The 17,297-nt window shown below is 41.7% G+C and overlaps 1 protein-coding gene across 1 annotated transcript in view; it reads right to left on the bottom strand.

The window, feature by feature from the left end:
- Positions 1–11,077: 11,077 nt before the first annotated feature.
- Positions 11,078–17,297, bottom strand: part of LOC127158691 (ribonuclease inhibitor-like) — a 25,920-nt gene continuing 19,700 nt past the window's right edge. The window contains exons 3-6 of the mRNA XM_051101721.1: positions 16,834–17,007; positions 16,581–16,754; positions 15,544–15,740; positions 11,078–13,014 (exon numbers count right to left, since the gene is read on the bottom strand). Coding sequence (XP_050957678.1) covers positions 15,719–15,740; positions 16,581–16,754; positions 16,834–17,007 — 370 coding nt within the window. The 3' untranslated portion in view covers positions 11,078–13,014; positions 15,544–15,718. The remainder of the gene's footprint in view (positions 13,015–15,543; positions 15,741–16,580; positions 16,755–16,833; positions 17,008–17,297) is intronic.

Genomic DNA, 17,297 nt, shown 5'->3' with positions numbered 1-17,297 from the left:
CCACAGATCAACCAATGATAAAGCAGTTCTCTGAAACAGCTCAAAGGTACATCTCATGAACCTTCAACTGGAAAGCATATATAGACAGAGGACAACACAAGAGTTACAAATTCTGACAGTGGACTTTCTCATTTTAATTTTCACCTTTGCCCATATTTCTTTTTCTTTTCTATTTCACAATGACTTTGTAATATATTTGTATTGTTTTTTTTTTTTTTTGTCAGACCACTAGTAAAAGTGTAACTGTGAATCCTATCCAGTGTATTTCAATCAATATCCCGCATACAGTAATGTGTAATTTCAAAGAGGAAGAATAGGAGGTGAAAGAGGAAGAGGAGGAGATAAAGGAGGAGGAGCACGACGACGACAACAATGTGGAAGAGAAATAGGAAGGGCAAGGGCAAGAAAACAAGCAGTCTCATATATTTGAATTGATGCGTGCCAGGGTTGGATCAGGCATGCAAGAGGATTTTACCCCCGCTGCCTGTCCAGGGCCAATTTAGTCTGTGATGTTGAGGAGGTTCGTTGGCCTGTCCCAGGCCAAAGACAGGATGCTGGGACAGAATAATTATTTTTGTTGTTGTTTGCTGTTCTGTGCTGTACACTACACTACAATAAATTAAGGATTAAAACACTTGCAAATGCATAAATTTGTTGTGTTCATCATGTGAATTTTTTTTTGCAAGCAAAACTTATTACCAGTTATTCCTTATTACAAAGGAATGATACAAAGATTACAGAAAAAAAAGAGGATCAGTTAATGGACTTACAAGACTGTGGGATGCGTTAAATGTTTGTAGGACTATTTGATATACTTTATGTAATATTTATTAATGATCAACTTATTTTGAATGCTGTCTACATCGCGCACAGACAACATTCGTGTAGACAGCATCGCATAATATTATAATTTAATATTGTATTAATTTATATAATAAACAATATAATAATTTCTTAATTTAAAATAAAATATTAATAAATCTATCTCTGATAATCCCGGGTTACTATGGTCACGCAGGTTTGTTTACGCATTAAACTTGTGGCCACGAGAAGCGCATGCCGTTTCCTAAACATAAGGATGTCGTTACCTTGACAAAATGATCTCGTGGCCACGACATAATATGACGTTCCCACAAGTTGATATTGTCATGATCTGGTCGGTGAGCTGCGGACCGCTCACCACCAGACGTCGCTCTTGCGTTTTGTCACGCACGGACTGCCACACCACACCCCGGACTACACTCCCCATCAGCCATTGCACTTCCCCCCCCCATCCAATCAGAGACTGTATAAATACCCCGGTCTTCCTGTCACTCCTCGCCGAGTATTGTATTGTATTGTATTTTCCATTGCAGTCGTACTAAGCGTATCTCCTAGTTTCTCCCCGTGTCTAGTTTTTCCGTTGTCTCGTTTTGAACCCTCGCTCGTCTGACCACTCTTCTGCCTAGCCCCTGTCGGATAACGTTCGCCGCTGGACTGACCCCCTCCTGTTTTAGTTCTACTCTTGTTCTTGCTGTCTGTGTTCCTGTCTGCTGTTGCCCGACCCTGCCTGCCTTTGACCATGTCTATGTCTCGTCGTTATAATAAAAGTTTGCGCATGGATCCGCACGTCTCTCGTTTCCCTCCCTACGTTACAGAATACTCGGCCACACCAGGATCCAGCAACTTCTCAACCGGACACTACGCAGGTATGAACACCACAAAACTGTTGTTAGCCCTCGAGCAGGGCACACGAACGCCGAGGGCTACATCCAAGAATTTCTGGACATTGCTCATTACTCAGATCTCCCAGACTGTGTTTTGATAGACATTTTCATTGATGGAACCAGACAACCATTAAAATCGAAACTCAGACGCGAGGGTCCGCGTTCATCACTTTGTTTATTTTTGGACTTTGCTCTTCTGTGTGTGGGCTCGTCCTTTACTGTGGGGGTCGCGGAGAGGGAACGCGACGATGCGGTAATGGCGGCCGCGCACCCCGCCGCAAGATGGCGGCCGCGCCGGAGCGCGACGCTACGGACACGTTGCCGCTTGGATCGCTCGTGAAATGGCGGCCGTGTCGGAGCGCGCTCGAGCGATGGCGGCGACGGCGGAGCTCCGTCACGTCACAGCTGCCATGCCAGAGCCAAGTCACGCTGCAGCTGTGTTTCCTGAGTCTAGTCAAGTCAGCGCTGCTCTTCCTAAGGCAAGTGAAGTTAAAACTGTGTTTCCGATGTCAAGTCAAATTACAGTTGTCGCTTCTGTCTCAAGTCAAATTACAGCCATCAATCCTGAGCCAGAGCCACTGCACAAGATGGCTGCCACGCCAGAGCCACTGCACAAGATGGCTGCCACGCCAGAGCCACTGCACAAGATGGCTGCCACGCCAGAGCCACTGCACAAGATGGCTGCCACGCCAGAGCCACTGCACAAGATGGCTGCCACGCCAGAGCCACTGCACAAGATGGCTGCCACGCCAGAGCCACTGCACAAGATGGCTGCCACGCCAGAGCCACTGCACAAGATGGCTGCCACGCCAGAGCCACTGCACAAAATGGGCGCTACGTCAAAGCCTGCTAACGCCTCGTCAGCCAAGCCACAGCCTGTTCACGTCATGTCTTTTGCACCTGAGTCTGCACCCATCATGGCCGCACTTCCTGAAGCGGTTTCTGAGTCAAGTCACATAACAGCGGCTGTTCCTGAGTCAAGCAAAGTTGCAGCCGTGGTTCTTGAGTCCGGTCACGTCTCTCCTGACATCCCAAGACCGCGGCTTATGATGGCCCACGTGCTGGACTCACCCCTAAGGGCGGTATGGGCAGCTAAAGTGGCGCTCCTTCACGTCGCGGCTGCTACCCCAGGGTCAGTTCAAGCTTCCAAGTCCGGTCAAGCAACTGAGTCAAGTCAAACCACAGCTGCTGTTCTCCCCGAGTCAAGCCCTGTCACAGCTGTGCCCCACGAGTCAAGCCATGTTGTTCCTGAGTCAAGCCATGTTGTTCCTGAGTCAAGCCATGTTGTTCCTGAGTCAAGCCATGTTGTTCCTGAGTCAAGCCATGTTGTTCCTGAGTCAAGCCACGTTGTTCCAGATCCCCACGCAGATCCACGAGATCCAGTGACGTCATCACTGCTGCTCTTCCCTTAGTGGCAGTGGCCATGTGGTGTGTGTGGGCTGCACACTGTGCTCCTGAGGACACGCCTGTTCACAGGTCAGCACCAGAGCTCTCGTCTGATCACAAGCCTGCACCAGAGCTCTCGTCTGATCACAAGCCTGCACCAGAGCTCTCGTCTGATCACAAGCCTGCACCAGAGCTCTCGTCTGATCACAAGCCTGCACCAGAGCTCTCGTCTGATCACAAGCCTGCACCAGAGCTCTCGCCTTCCCCCAGAGGCCTTCCCCGTCGGAGAAGCTGCGCCAATGCCTCCAGAGGTGTCGGCGCCTGCCGTAGAACCTCTTATGGAGGGGGCGTTAACCTCTAAACACTCTGCTTCTCCCTTTTTCCTGTCTGCATCCTCTGTCACTGTTCTCCCCAGGTCCCAGTCGATGACGCAGCCTCCTGTTCCGCCCGGAGGGCTGCTCCGCCTCCTGTTCCGCCCGGAGGGCCGGGCTGCTCCGCCTCCTGTTCCGCCCGGGAGGCTGCTGCGCCTTCTCTCTCTATTCTGTCTGCCTCCTCTGTCCCTGCTCTCCCCAGGTCCCAGAGCGTGATGCAGATTCCTGTTCCGCCCCGCAGGGCTGCGGCGCCTCCTGCTCCGCCTCCTGTTCCGCCTGGGAGGGCTGTTGCGCCTCCGGCTCCGCCCTTGGGGGCTCTAGTGTCGCTGGCTCTGCCTCCGGCTCCGACCTGGAGGGCTGTAGCGCCGTCTGTTCGGCCTCCGGCACCGCCCTGGAGGGCTCTAGCGCCACCTGTTCTGCCTCCGGCTCCGCCCTGGAGGGCTCTAGCACCGCCTGTTCTGCCTCCGGCTCCGCCCTGGAGGGTTCTAGCGCCGCCTGTTCTGCCTCCGGCTCCGCCCTGGAGGGTTCAAGCGCCGCCTGTTCCGCCTCCGGCTTCGCCCTGGAGGGCTCCACCGGCTCCGCCCTGGAGGGTTCTTGCACTGCCTGCTCCGCCTCCGGCTCCGCCCTGGAGGGCTCCTGCCCTGCCGGTCCTGCCTCAATCACCGGGTCCTCCGCAGGGACCTGGCCCTCCAGCCCTTGCCCTGTCTCACCCCCGCCCCACCGCTCCCTGGACTATGGTTCGTTTGTAGCGTCTGGAAGCCGCTCTTTGGGGGGGCTATGTCATGATCTGGTCGGTGAGCTGCGGACCGCTCACCACCAGACGTCGCTCTTGCGTTTTGTCACGCACGGACTGCCACACCACACCCCGGACTACACTCCCCATCAGCCATTGCACTTCCCCCATCCAATCAGAGACTGTATAAATACCCCGGTCTTCCTGTCACTCCTCGCCGAGTATTGTATTGTATTGTATTTTCCATTGCAGTCGTACTAAGCGTATCTCCTAGTTTCTCCCCGTGTCTAGTTTTTCCGTTGTCTCGTTTTGAACCCTCGCTCGTCTGACCACTCTTCTGCCTAGCCCCTGTCGGATAACGTTCGCCGCTGGACTGACCCCCTCCTGTTTTAGTTCTACTCTTGTTCTTGCTGTCTGTGTTCCTGTCTGCTGTTGCCCGACCCTGCCTGCCTTTGACCATGTCTATGTCTCGTCGTTATAATAAAAGTTTGCGCATGGATCCGCACGTCTCTCGTTTCCCTCCCTACGTTACAGATATGACGTTCCCACGAATTAATATCTCGTGGCCACAACATAATATCACGTTCCCACGAGTTGATATGTCGTGGCCATGACAAACTTAAGTGAACCGTAGGTGTCACACCCCTGTGGACTGTTTTGTTGGTTTCGCCCTTCTGTGCCCTTATTTGGTCTTTCCTGTTCCGTTTCTTGTTAAGTCGTTATTGGATAATTATCTTCACGTGTCTTTGTCTCGTTTGCTACCCTTTATAAGTTTGATTCAGCGCCTTGGTCCCTGTCTGATCTTAAAGTTATGCTAGAGTGTGTTCCCCTTCTGTTCCTGTCCTGTACCCTTGTTTGGATTTATTCATTAAAGCCTGTTTGTTATATTTCCTCGTCCTCGGCTCCTTTCTACACACAGCATGACATATGGGAGGTGATGAATTTTATCTTTATCTTGCATTCTTATCATGTAGTTAACAGGTTAAGGAAAAATATTAATATGCAATAGTACATTAATATAGCTGAAGAGACCAAAGCGTGATTTCCTAGCACATGTCTAGACGCCGTTACAGTGAATTCAATAGTGGTCAAATGATGAGATGGTATGGTGTGATGACTTGGTTTATTCACAAAAGAAAGAAGGTAATAAGAAGTAATTAGTACACTGGTGTTATTCACAATATGAACCTGTAAGCATCAACTGAAACCTTACATCTGCTGGCATCTTCCACAGTTCCATGAGCTCATTATGTCATTTACTGGGGACGCGATATTTAAACAATCTTTGTGACAGTCTTTCACCAGCAGGTGTCACTATATTGAAATTAATAATGTCTCATACAGCAGCAAAATACTGATTATAGTTATTTATTCAAACTGACTGATGAATTTATGGACACCGAATGGTTATTCTGAAGTAAATCTATTGTTAACAATGTTTACACAGTAGTTTACACCTTTACACGTTTTCCAGTTTGACACAGAACGAGCGATTACATGAGACATTTCAGTAAGTTCTTATAAAATAGCCTAACTTTTGATGTTAATTCATGTTCATTTCATACTATAGTAGTAAAAACGTCTATCATGGTAAAGAGCGTCAAAACCGTATTTATTGTTTGATTTTTGTTATGAATTTGCAATGATTTTGAAGCTGATACTTTGTTTATTACAAAGTAACAAAGCACGAAGCTTATTGCGATTACTGGACAGCAAGTGCAACACAAATAGGTGAATATGAAGTTCACGCATTAACAGAACACAGAATATTATGCAGAATGTAATGCATTACTGCCACACACTGTCACGCAACCATTAGGACCGTCAGATTCATCATCTGCACCTGCACGATCCCAATCTCCAGCCTTCTAACCACCTGCACCTGCCGCTCATCATCATACTCTCTGCATAAAAGCTCTGGACTTTCATTCCCTTATTGTCTGTTCTACACGCTAGCTACCGGACTCAATCCCGTTCCTCTGTTACAAGCCTGTTATCAGTCTGCAAGTTTGACCATTTTAACCTGTTTTTCCCTTATCTAGCAAACATTCTGTTTGTTTGGTTAATTTCTGTTCACCGCCTACCCATCAAGATAAGTTTTGTTTATCTGTTTATTTCTCTTTTGTTCTTTTTTGTAATGATGTGTGGAGAAGTTCGCTGAACTGTATTTTGTTTCAACTTTGTTGTTTTTTATTAAAACCTTGTTTTGTTTCCTAACCTCCTCTCATTCTCTCTGTTGGTCCCGTGTCACACACGTTGTATTGTCCACTCAATTGTGTCATAATAACGAGATCTTATGTCATTTTAATGACATCTTTTCTTGTAATAACGAGATGTTCTCTAAAAACAACAATTATCTCATTACAACATATTTTTTTTCTAGTAATAACGACATATTATGTGATAAAAACAATATGTTTTTCCCGTTATAGAATATGATTACATTATGTGAGCAAACTAATTGATTTTCAGCGCTGCTGTCGACACAGTCCTGACATAAAGGAGGATCTGCAGGAGCGATAATAGAAATACAGTGTTTTAAATGCTTTTTCATGCAATGGTTTTTATTGTAGCGGCATGTTTATTAGGATTAATAGAAAAGCATTTTATAAGGTTTTGTTGTTATTGTGAAAGTATACAAAATAAAGCAGACATTTATATTTCTTTCCTGTGTCATCGAAATGCAAGTGATGGCGCCGGCACCGCCGACCCGAGAAGTGCAGTGTTGAGCTTTTCTATGAAATGTAAATTTGCAAGAAATATAGCCTATGCAACAGCCAAACAGCATGAAGAAACGTTATTGTGACTAATTTGCAGAACGGTACATGAGATGAACTCTTATTCTGTGTGATGGGACAGTAAAGCCAGGCAGAGATGAAAAGTGGAGTCAAAAAATCTAGCTTAATTTTCGTTTGTCCAACAATAACAATAATAGGCCTAAGAAGAAGAAGTTGAAGAATAGGCCATAATAATAATAATAATACACCGTTTCGAATCCTAATAAACATGAATTTTCATTACATGAAAATACATTTAAAACAGTGTATTTCTATCCCTTTGTATTTAATCCCTCCTGCAGATCCTCATTTTTATGAGAAAAGATGTCATTTTAACAAGATAATTATGTTGTTTTAACGACATAACATCTTGTTATTACGAGAAAAGATGTTGTTAAAACAACATAAGATCTCGTTATTATGACATAATTGAGTGGAAAAAAGCAAGGCAGCAATGCACCACTGTAGCATATAGACTAAGATCTTGATAACAAGAAGCCATAGTATCAATTATTAATGAGAAATGTTAACGATATTGCCAATATCCACACAACTGACACGCCTCTGTTATTTTCAATCTCTCTCAATCTGCGTCTAAGCATGTGTGCCGTCAACGCAGATTAGAGTTTCACTTATCCAAAGATGTTCTGAGGGCAGAAAGGAAAATGATTGGTTTACAGATTCAACCAATGAAATTGAAGCAGAGGCGGGGTCAGGAAATTTGGACGTGTGGAGGGAATACTTCAGACAGAAACGTTATTAATGCTTCGTGGGAGGCATTTGCTGCAAGGTAAATGAATTTGCCATGTATTTTATTTAAAAAATAATAATAAATCAACATAACTCTAACGTTTACTGAGATAATTAGCCGGCAAAGACGCACAGAACAAGTAATCATCGACTACATATCATATCATATGCATTTTCATTCAACTTCTTTATCAGTCGATCGCACCAAAGCTGCTTATGGGGTAGATTGAGTAAAACATGCTTTTCCAATGCTACCGCGCTGTCTGTGATACCGATATGAGCGACAACAGAACTCGCTCAAATCTCCGTGACATTTGATTAGTCAGTTAGCGCTAGCATTAACATTAGCGCTGCTCTCAGGGCAGGAGTAAAAATAACAGTACTAAACTGAATTAAGCACTGCTCTCAGGGCAGGAGTACTCAATAGGTTTGTATTCCTGTTATTTTTATTTTCTCAGGGCAGGAGTAAAATAACAGTACTAAACTGAATTAAGCACTGCTCTCAGGGCAGGAGTACTCAATAGGTTTGTATTCCTGTTATTTTTACGAAACTATGCGCTGCTCTCAGGGCAGGAGTAAAATAACAGTACTAAAGTGAATAATGAGCTGCTTTCAGGGCAGGAGTATTCAATAGGTTCGTATTACTGTTATTTTTACGAAACTATGCGCTGCTCTCGGGGCAGGAGTAAAATAACAGTACTAAAGTGAATAATGCGCTGCTCTCAGGGCAGGAGTAAAAATAACAGTACTAAAGTGAATTATGCGCTGCTCTCGGGGCAGGAGTAAAATAACAGTACTAAAGTGAATTATGCGCTGCTCTCAGGGCAGGAGTAAAAATAACAGTACTAAAGTGAATAATGCGCTGCTCTCGGGGCAGGAGTAAAATAACAGTACTAAAGTGAATTATGCGCTGCTCTCAGGGCAGGAGTATTCAATAGGTTCGTATTACTGTTATTTTTACTAAACTATGCGCTGCTCTCAGGGCAGGAGTAAAATAACAGTACTAAAGTGAATTATGCACTGCTCTCAGGGCAGGAGTAAAAATCAGTACTAAAGTGAATTATGCGCTGCTCTTGGGGCAGGAGTAAAATAACAGTACTAAAGTGAATTATGCGCTGCTCTTGGGGCAGGAGTAAAATAACAGTACTAAAGTGAATTATGCGCTGCTCTCGGGGCAGGAGTAAAAATAACAGTATTACTAAAGTTTTTACGAAATAATGCGCTGCTCTCGGGGCAGGAGTAAAATAACAGTACTAAAGTGAATTATGCGCTGCTCTCAGGGCAGGAGTAAAAATAACAGTACTAAAGTGAATTATGCGCTGCTCTTGGGGCAGGAGTAAAATAACAGTACTAAAGTGAATTATGCGCTGCTCTCGGGGCAGGAGTAAAATAACAGTACTAAAGTGAATTATGCGCTGCTCTCGGGGCAGGAGTAAAATAACAGTACTAAAGTGAATAATGCGCTGCTCTCAGGGCAGGAGTAAAAATAACAGTACTAAAGTGAATAATGCGCTGCTCTCGGGGCAGGAGTAAAAATAACAGTACTAAAGTGAATTATGCGCTGCTCTCGGGGCAGGAGTAAAATAACAGTACTAAAGTGAATTATGCGCTGCTCTCAGGGCAGGAGTAAAAATAACAGTACTAAAGTGAATTATGCGCTGCTCTCAGGGCAGGAGTATTCAATAGGTTCGTATTAAATTTTTACTAAACATGCGCTGCTCTCAGGGCAGGAGTACTCAAAAGGTTCGTATTACTGTTATTTTTACTAAACTATGCGCTGCTCTCAGGGCAGGAGTAAAATAACAGTACTAAAGTGAATAATGAGCTGCTTTCAGGGCAGGAGTATTCAATAGGTTCGTATTACTATTATTTTTACGAAACTATGCGCTGCTCTCAGGGCAGGAGTAAAAATAACAGTGCTAAAGTGAATTATGCGCTGCTCTCGGGGCAGGAGTAAAATAACAGTACTAAAGTGAATAATGCGCTGCTCTCAGGGCAGGAGTAAAAATAACAGTACTAAAGTGAATTATGCGCTGCTCTCGGGGCAGGAGTAAAATAACAGTACTAAAGTGAATTATGCGCTGCTCTCAGGGCAGGAGTAAAAATAACAGTACTAAAGTGAATTATGCGCTGCTCTCAGGGCAGGAGTAAAAATAACAGTACTAAAGTGAATTATGCGCTGCTCTCAGGGCAGGAGTAAAATAACAGTACTAAAGTGAATTATGCGCTGCTCTCGGGGCAGGAGTATTCAATAGGTTCGTATTACTGTTATTTTTACTAAACTATGCGCTGCTCTCAGGGCAGGAGTACTCAATAGGTTCGTATTATTGTTATTTTTCCTAAACTATGCACTGCTCTCCGGGCAGGAGTAAAAATAACAGTACTAAACTGAATTATGCGCTGCTCTTGGGGCAGGAGTAAAATAACAGTACTAAAATGAATAATGCGCTTATTAAGTGCCCATATTAAGTGTCAGAAACTCCAGTCTCACTTCCTGTTACCAATTACCTGTTAGGTTTGTTTGCATAATTCCAGCCTATGGACTTCATTAGCTCTCCATTAAACATCTACTCTGATCTGCCCTCAATCATTGTGGTTGTAGCTGAGGCCAGAGTATAGTAGGCTCTAGGAGTGGCAGGGTTCAAAGATGTATTACTTGTCTTTAAAAAATTGTCAATTTTGAGGGAGTTGTAAGTGATTTTTATCTTTAATCTTATGATTTTGCTAGTAATTCTGTTTGTTTACATTGCTATATTTCAGATGCTGTGCAGTGAGATGCTCAGTGATGTAGTGTTCCTGGCATGGAAGTTTCCTGCACCAAAAGAAAGTGGTCCAGAAAATATATGAAAATGAGGATGTTCATGATTCAATATCCCAAACTAAAGCCTTTAAGTAAAATTCTTTTTTTTTTTTTCCCTTTCTTTCTTTTATCATGACTGTCAGTGTAAATTGAAACAAAATTTTCAATTTTTCAAAATTTCAATTGCAGGAAGACCTTACAAACATTTCTGGAGACTTTGAGAGACTGGTTTTGAGAAGATATTTGGCAAAGCAACCTATGACCTTGGCTTGGTTTAAAGGGAGCCTGTTCAAATTTGTTGACTCATGTCTGAAATAAAAATAAAAAATAAAAAAATAAAAAACTTAAAAACCTCTAGGAATGATGATATCCACTAGTTAAGACTACAGCAGTTTAATGATACATCTTGCTGAACTTTTTTGTTGTGAAACGTTCCTGTGTTTTATACATGCATTTAATTCACTGGATTTGTTTGTAATTTGTAATTGTATAAAAACAAAGAAGTCATAAATAAACTTATTTTATTGTAATATTGGACCCGTAAACTGATTATTTTCAATCAACATTTCTTTTATTTTGTTCTTAAACAATCTGTACAACAGATATTGAATGATACAACATTAACAACACAATTATTAAAATAATAATAATAAATGAATAACTCACAAGTTATAATTAAAATTACAAGTCTTAATTTCTCTGCAATAGTCCATGGGAGGAACATTAAGTGGTTGCACAAAAATTGACTGGTACCTTTTGTAATCACATTTATGTATCACCAAGTGAACTCTGTGAGAGAAGCCCTATTTGGACAGTAGGAACCTATGTAAAAATTTATGTATGTGGCACCTCAGTGATAAAACTCATGGATTTGATTTATTCACAGTGTGATCATATGAACCCAGGAATATGGCCTGTTGCATAGTTGTCTGCTATAAATTAAATGTCACATGCTTGTATTAAGAATAAATTTAAATTTAATAATATGTTGTTTATTTAAATATCAAGTTCAAAAATAGACCCACTATAGCTGAAATGGTTTTCTTAAATTTTATCTCTCCAAATGATAGGTGTCATGAGAAATGTGAAGATTAGCAGAAATAAGTTGCATGCAACCTCTTATTTACATGAGGTAAATCAATCAGTTTATTTATACAGCGCTTTTTAACAAAACAGGTTGTGTCAAAGCAACTTTACAGTTTTTAAATAGGACAATAGTGTGTCAATAATGCAAAAGTTCCATGTTGCAGCAAAGCCAGATTGCAAAGAACTCATTTAGGACATTTAGGGAGGTAGAGGTCATCTCTAGGTGCTGATCCATCATCTGGTGACCTTAGAATAAGAAAGAAACAGACTAATATTAGTGTAGATGCCATTCTTCTTACGATGCAATGAGTACATCAGGTGTTATGGAAAATTATTCCCGGTTCCGGTTGACCTAATTAATGCAGCCTAACCATCCTTTAATGGACTTGAATTATAGAAATGTGTTAATGTGTTGTGTTGGCCGGGTTAAAGAGATGGGTCTTTAATCTAGATTTAAACTGACAGAGTGTGTCTGCCTCCTGAACAGTGTTGGGTAGATTGTTCCAGAGTGTGGGCGCTAAATAAGAAAATTATCTGCCGCCACAGTTGATTTTGATATTTTGGGTATTTTCAAAGTTTTGAGAACGCAGTGGACATGAGGGACTATAAATGACAAGGCTGCTTGGTTTATATTTTTATGTATGTAATTGTAGGCCTATATTTTAAAATTTTATTGCATACATATTACTGCCATTATAATGACTAATTTAAAATGTTTAAGCACTTTTCTTGTCTTTTTGTTCTTAACAGTTCCTATCCGCTGTGCTGGAGAAGTTATGAAATATTTTTGTTGTTCATTTTGAATCGATTTTTTTCGACCACACAACTTTGGTGCCTAAAAAACAGCATGTAATTTCGCTGGAAATTTCGAGGGTGGTGGGAGAAGAACACCAACATTCTGGATTCGGATGGCCCTGTAAACAGGGGCGTAGCACCAAATTCTGGGCCCTATGCACAAGCAGCAGCCATGGGCCCCCGTAAGCTTGAGGTTCACAACTACCTACAGACACTATATGTACTTGGACACCATTTAATACATCAATCAACTGATGCATTTACCCAAAATATTAGCATTTACATTAGTTAACAACATATCTTAAAATTATATTTAAAGGAAAATAAAATGTCACTCCTCAGGGGCCCTCCCCCCACTTGGGGCCCTGGTAATTTAGTCCCACTTTTCACCCAACTACGACGCCCCTGCCTGTAAATGTTGAAAATCGCTTGCGTCCCCATGATTAACAGTTACCGACTGAATCTGGCTATTATGTGCTTTTATCAGGTGGATCCAAACTTACACCGTTTTTCATACATCTCCATTTTTGCACCATTTTGGACTCGGCAGTATCAGATCTTCAGTGTTAGCGCCTTTGATTTGTCCAGATTTTGCAACTCCTCCAGGTAACTGAAGAATAAAAGATCAATCAATCATACAGAAATTGTCTACTGTTTTATAAATATAATGGTAATGTAATACAGACCAACTGAGTACTCCTGCCCTGAGAGCAGCGCGTAGTTCACTAAAATAACAACGAAATTAATTACACTGAGTACTCCTGCCCTGAGTACTCCTGCCCTGAGTAGAAATTAGGTTGAGTACTCCTGCCCTGAGAGCAGCGTGTAGTTTACTAAAAATAACAATGAAATTAATTACATTGAGTACTCCTGCCCTGGGAGCAGCGTAGTTCACTAAAATAACAACGAAATTAATTACGTTGAGTACTCCTGCCCTGGGAGCAGCGTAGTTTACTAAAAATAACAATGAAATTAAGTTGAGTACTCCTGCCCTGGGAGCAGCGTGTAGTTCACTAAAATAACAACGAAATTAATTACATTGAGTACTCCTGCCCTGAGAGCAGAGTAGTTTACTAAAAATAACAATGAAATTAGGTTGAGTACTCCTGCCCTGGGAGCAGCGTGTAGTTCACTAAAATAACAACGAAATTAATTACGTTGAGTACTCCTGCCCTGAGAGCAGAGTAGTTTACTAAAATAACAACGAAATTAATTACCTTGAGTACTCCTGCCCTGGGAGCAGCGTGTAGTTCACTAAAATAACAATGAAATTAATTAGTTCACTGCCCTGAGAAATAACAACAATGAAATTAATTACGTTGAGTACTCCTGCCCTGGGAGCAGCGTAGTTTACTAAAAATAACAATGAAATTAATTAGTACTCCTGCCCTGAGAGCAGAGTAGTTCACTAAAATAACAACGAAATTAATTACGTTGAGTACTCCTGCCCTGAGAGCAGCGTAGTTTACTAAAAATAACAATGAAATTAATTACATTGAGTACTCCTGCCCTGGGAGCAGCGCGTAGTTCACTAAAATAACAACGAAATTAATTACGTTGAGTACTCCTGCCCTGAGAGCAGCGTAGTTTACTAAAAATAACAATGAAATTACGTTGAGTACTCCTGCCCTGAGAGCAGCGTGTAGTTCACTAAAATAACAACGAAATTAATTACGTTGAGTACTCCTGCCCTGAGAGCAGAGTAGTTTACTAAAAATAACAATGAAATTACGTTGAGTACTCCTGCCCTGTTGAGTACTCCTGCCCTACGTTGAGTACTCCTGCCCTGAGAGCAGAGTAGTTTACTAAAAATAACAATGAAATTACGTTGAGTACTCCTGTCCTGAGAGCAGAGTAGTTTACTAAAAATAACAATGAAATTAGGTTGAGTACTCCTGCCCTGGGAGCAGCGTAGTTCACTAAAAATAACAATGAAATTAATTACGTTGAGTACTCCTGCCCTGAGAGCAGCGTAGTTTACTAAAAATAACAACAAAATTAATTACGTTGAGTACTCCTGCCCTGGGAGCAGCGTAGTTCACTAAAATAACAACGAAATTAATTACGTTGAGTACTCCTGCCCTGAGAGCAGCGTAGTTTACTAAAAATAACAATGAAATTAATTACGTTGAGTACTCCTGCCCTGAGAAGCAGCGTGTAGTTCACTAAAAATAACAATTTAATTACGTTGAGTACTCCTGCCCTGGGAACAGCGTGTAGTTCACTAAAATAACAACGAAATTAATTACGTTGAGTACTCCTGCCCTGGGAGCAGCGTAGTTTACTAAAAATAACAACGAAATTAATTACGTTGAGTACTCCTGCCCTGGGAGCAGCGTGTAGTTCACTAAAATAACAACCTGCCCTGGGAGCAGCGCGTAGTTCACTAAAATAACAACGAAATTAATTACGTTGAGTACTCCTGCCCTGAGAGCAGCGCGTAGTTCACTAAAAATAACAACGAAATTAATTACGTTGAGTACTCCTGCCCTGGGAGCAGCGTAGTTTACTAAAAATAACAATGAAATTAGGTTGAGTACTCCTGCCCTGGGAACAGTGCGTAGTTCACTAAAATAACAACGAAATTAATTACGTTGAGTACTCCTGCCCTGGGAGCAGCGCGTAGTTCACTAAAATAACAACGAAATTAGTACTCCTGCCCTGAGAGCAGAGTACTTTACTAAAATAACAACCCTTGAACTCCTGCCCTGGGAGCAGAGTACTTTACTAAAAATAACAATGAAATTAGGTTAAGTACTCCTGCCCTGGGAGCAGCGCGTAGTTCACTAAAAAAAAACAGTTAACTAAATTAAGTTGAGTACTCCTGGCCTGAGAACACATGTAGTTTACTAAAAACAACACAGCGACAGGAACCTGAGCACTCCTGCTGTGAAAGTAGCGTGTAAAGCACCAAAATTAAAACAGCGATTGAAGTCTATAGAGTGATCCTGCTCTAAGATCAGCTCAAGGGCAGGAGATGTACAGTTTTTATCGATTAAATGTTGTGACGATTTCGACGAGCTCTGTTGACATATACATCAACTCCACAAACAGCCGGACAGCATTGGAAAATCTTAGTAAATGTTTTTAGTGGAGTTTATCTCTGAACAGTAACAGAATATACCCTAAATTCACCTACCTTACAACAGCAATCAATCCCACGAAGTCTCCAAAGTATCTGTGCTAAGTCTGCGAACTTTTTCCTCCACATTTCAAAAAGCCTAGGCCCCGCCTCTGCCGTAATTTCATTGGGTCAATCTGTGAACCAATCATTTTCCTTTCTGCCCTCAGAACATCTTTGGATAAGTGAAACTCTAATCTGCGCCGTCAACACGGCTGTTTGGCAGAGATGTTTGAAAATGTTACACAAAAAGTTGATGCGCATCGTGTCAGTTTAATATGTAAACATACAAAAGATGTGATCGCAGAACAATCAGGAAAAAGGCGTTACTTGTACTTTAAGTGTAAATAATATATAGTCGCCAGTGCCGACCTCAGCAAAAACTTCACTCGCAAATTAATATTTTTGTTCACGGTCTGGAGCCCTGTTATAGTGCACTTGTTTTTTTGTTTTTTTGTTTTTTTGCACAGTACACATAAAAACAAATGCCACTGAAAGCATGTTTCAAAAAATAAATTGCTGGTTATGTATCTTAAGACTCATATCCAGATCAGCCTGCATCAGTTAACTGTGTTGCATCCTACTAAAAGTAGCCAAATTCTATTAAAATATTTAGGCCATATTTACTATTTCAAATGTACATTTCAATTAGCTAGTGTCAAGTGCTACATCCAAACCAGAAGTGGCCTGCATGTTTTATGATGTATGGGGAATATTTGCCATGTCAAATGTGGGACAAGTTAGGCTTACATACTGATTAGCCAAAGCTGACTGTACCATATCTTTTCCAAAACTGACCCAAATACATTTTAATATACCTGAACCATATTTGCTGAAACATATGTGGACCACATCTGGTTTATACCCTGATTAGCCTTTGTTGATTGTGCCATATTTTTTTTGCCAAAGGTGGCCCACATCTGGATGCTATCTGGAAATGTTTTTGTCTCTTGTTCTGGCATTGCATTGAAAGCAGATTAAACATTTGTTGACAAAATTCAGTGGCCATTTATTGTGGTAACATTTTGTTAATTATTTTATGGAAAACCAGTTACCTCAGTGTCTCCAGCTGACAGTTTAGACTCTTCAGTCCTTCAGAAAGAAGCATCACTCCAGAATCCTGCAGGTCATTGTTACTCAGATCCAGCTCTCTCAGGCCAGGGTTTGAGGATTTCAAAACTGATGACAAACTCTCACAAGACTGAGCAGTGAGATTACATATGGACAATCTGAACAAAAACAACTGTGGTTTATTCATTGATTTCTTTTTAAAAAATAAATAAATAATAAAGTATTTCAAACTCAAACCTCAACATTTCCATCTTAGAGTTTGGACTCTTCAGTCCTTCAGAAAGAAGTTTCATTCCAGAATCCTGCAGGTCATTGTTACTCAGATCCAGCTCTTTCAGGACAGAGTTTGAGGATTTCAAAACTGATGACAAACTCTCACAGGACTGAGCAGTGAGTTCACACCCACACAACCTATGAAGAGAACAAAACAAACAGCCATATTAATGTGAATTTTTCAGATAGGTTATATAGTTTATAATCTGCATATTTGTACTGAATAACACTTTATAATAAGAATACAAGAACAAAGCACTTTTAAATAATTCCAAAACTATTATAGTTCATTAGTAGTTTATACATTAATAGACTATACCATGGGCGTCGGAAGCAAAACAAATAAGTACATGCCATTTTCTGTAGTATGGTACACTTTTATTATGTATATTGCCTCTATCCAGTAACATGACAACACTACAAAAGAC

Source organism: Labeo rohita, unplaced genomic scaffold (assembly GCF_022985175.1).
Source record: "Labeo rohita strain BAU-BD-2019 unplaced genomic scaffold, IGBB_LRoh.1.0 scaffold_165, whole genome shotgun sequence".
Classification (NCBI taxonomy): domain Eukaryota; kingdom Metazoa; phylum Chordata; class Actinopteri; order Cypriniformes; family Cyprinidae; genus Labeo; species Labeo rohita.
The sequence above is the reverse complement of the archived record's forward strand: the minus strand, read 5'-3'. Positions and strand labels throughout refer to the sequence as shown.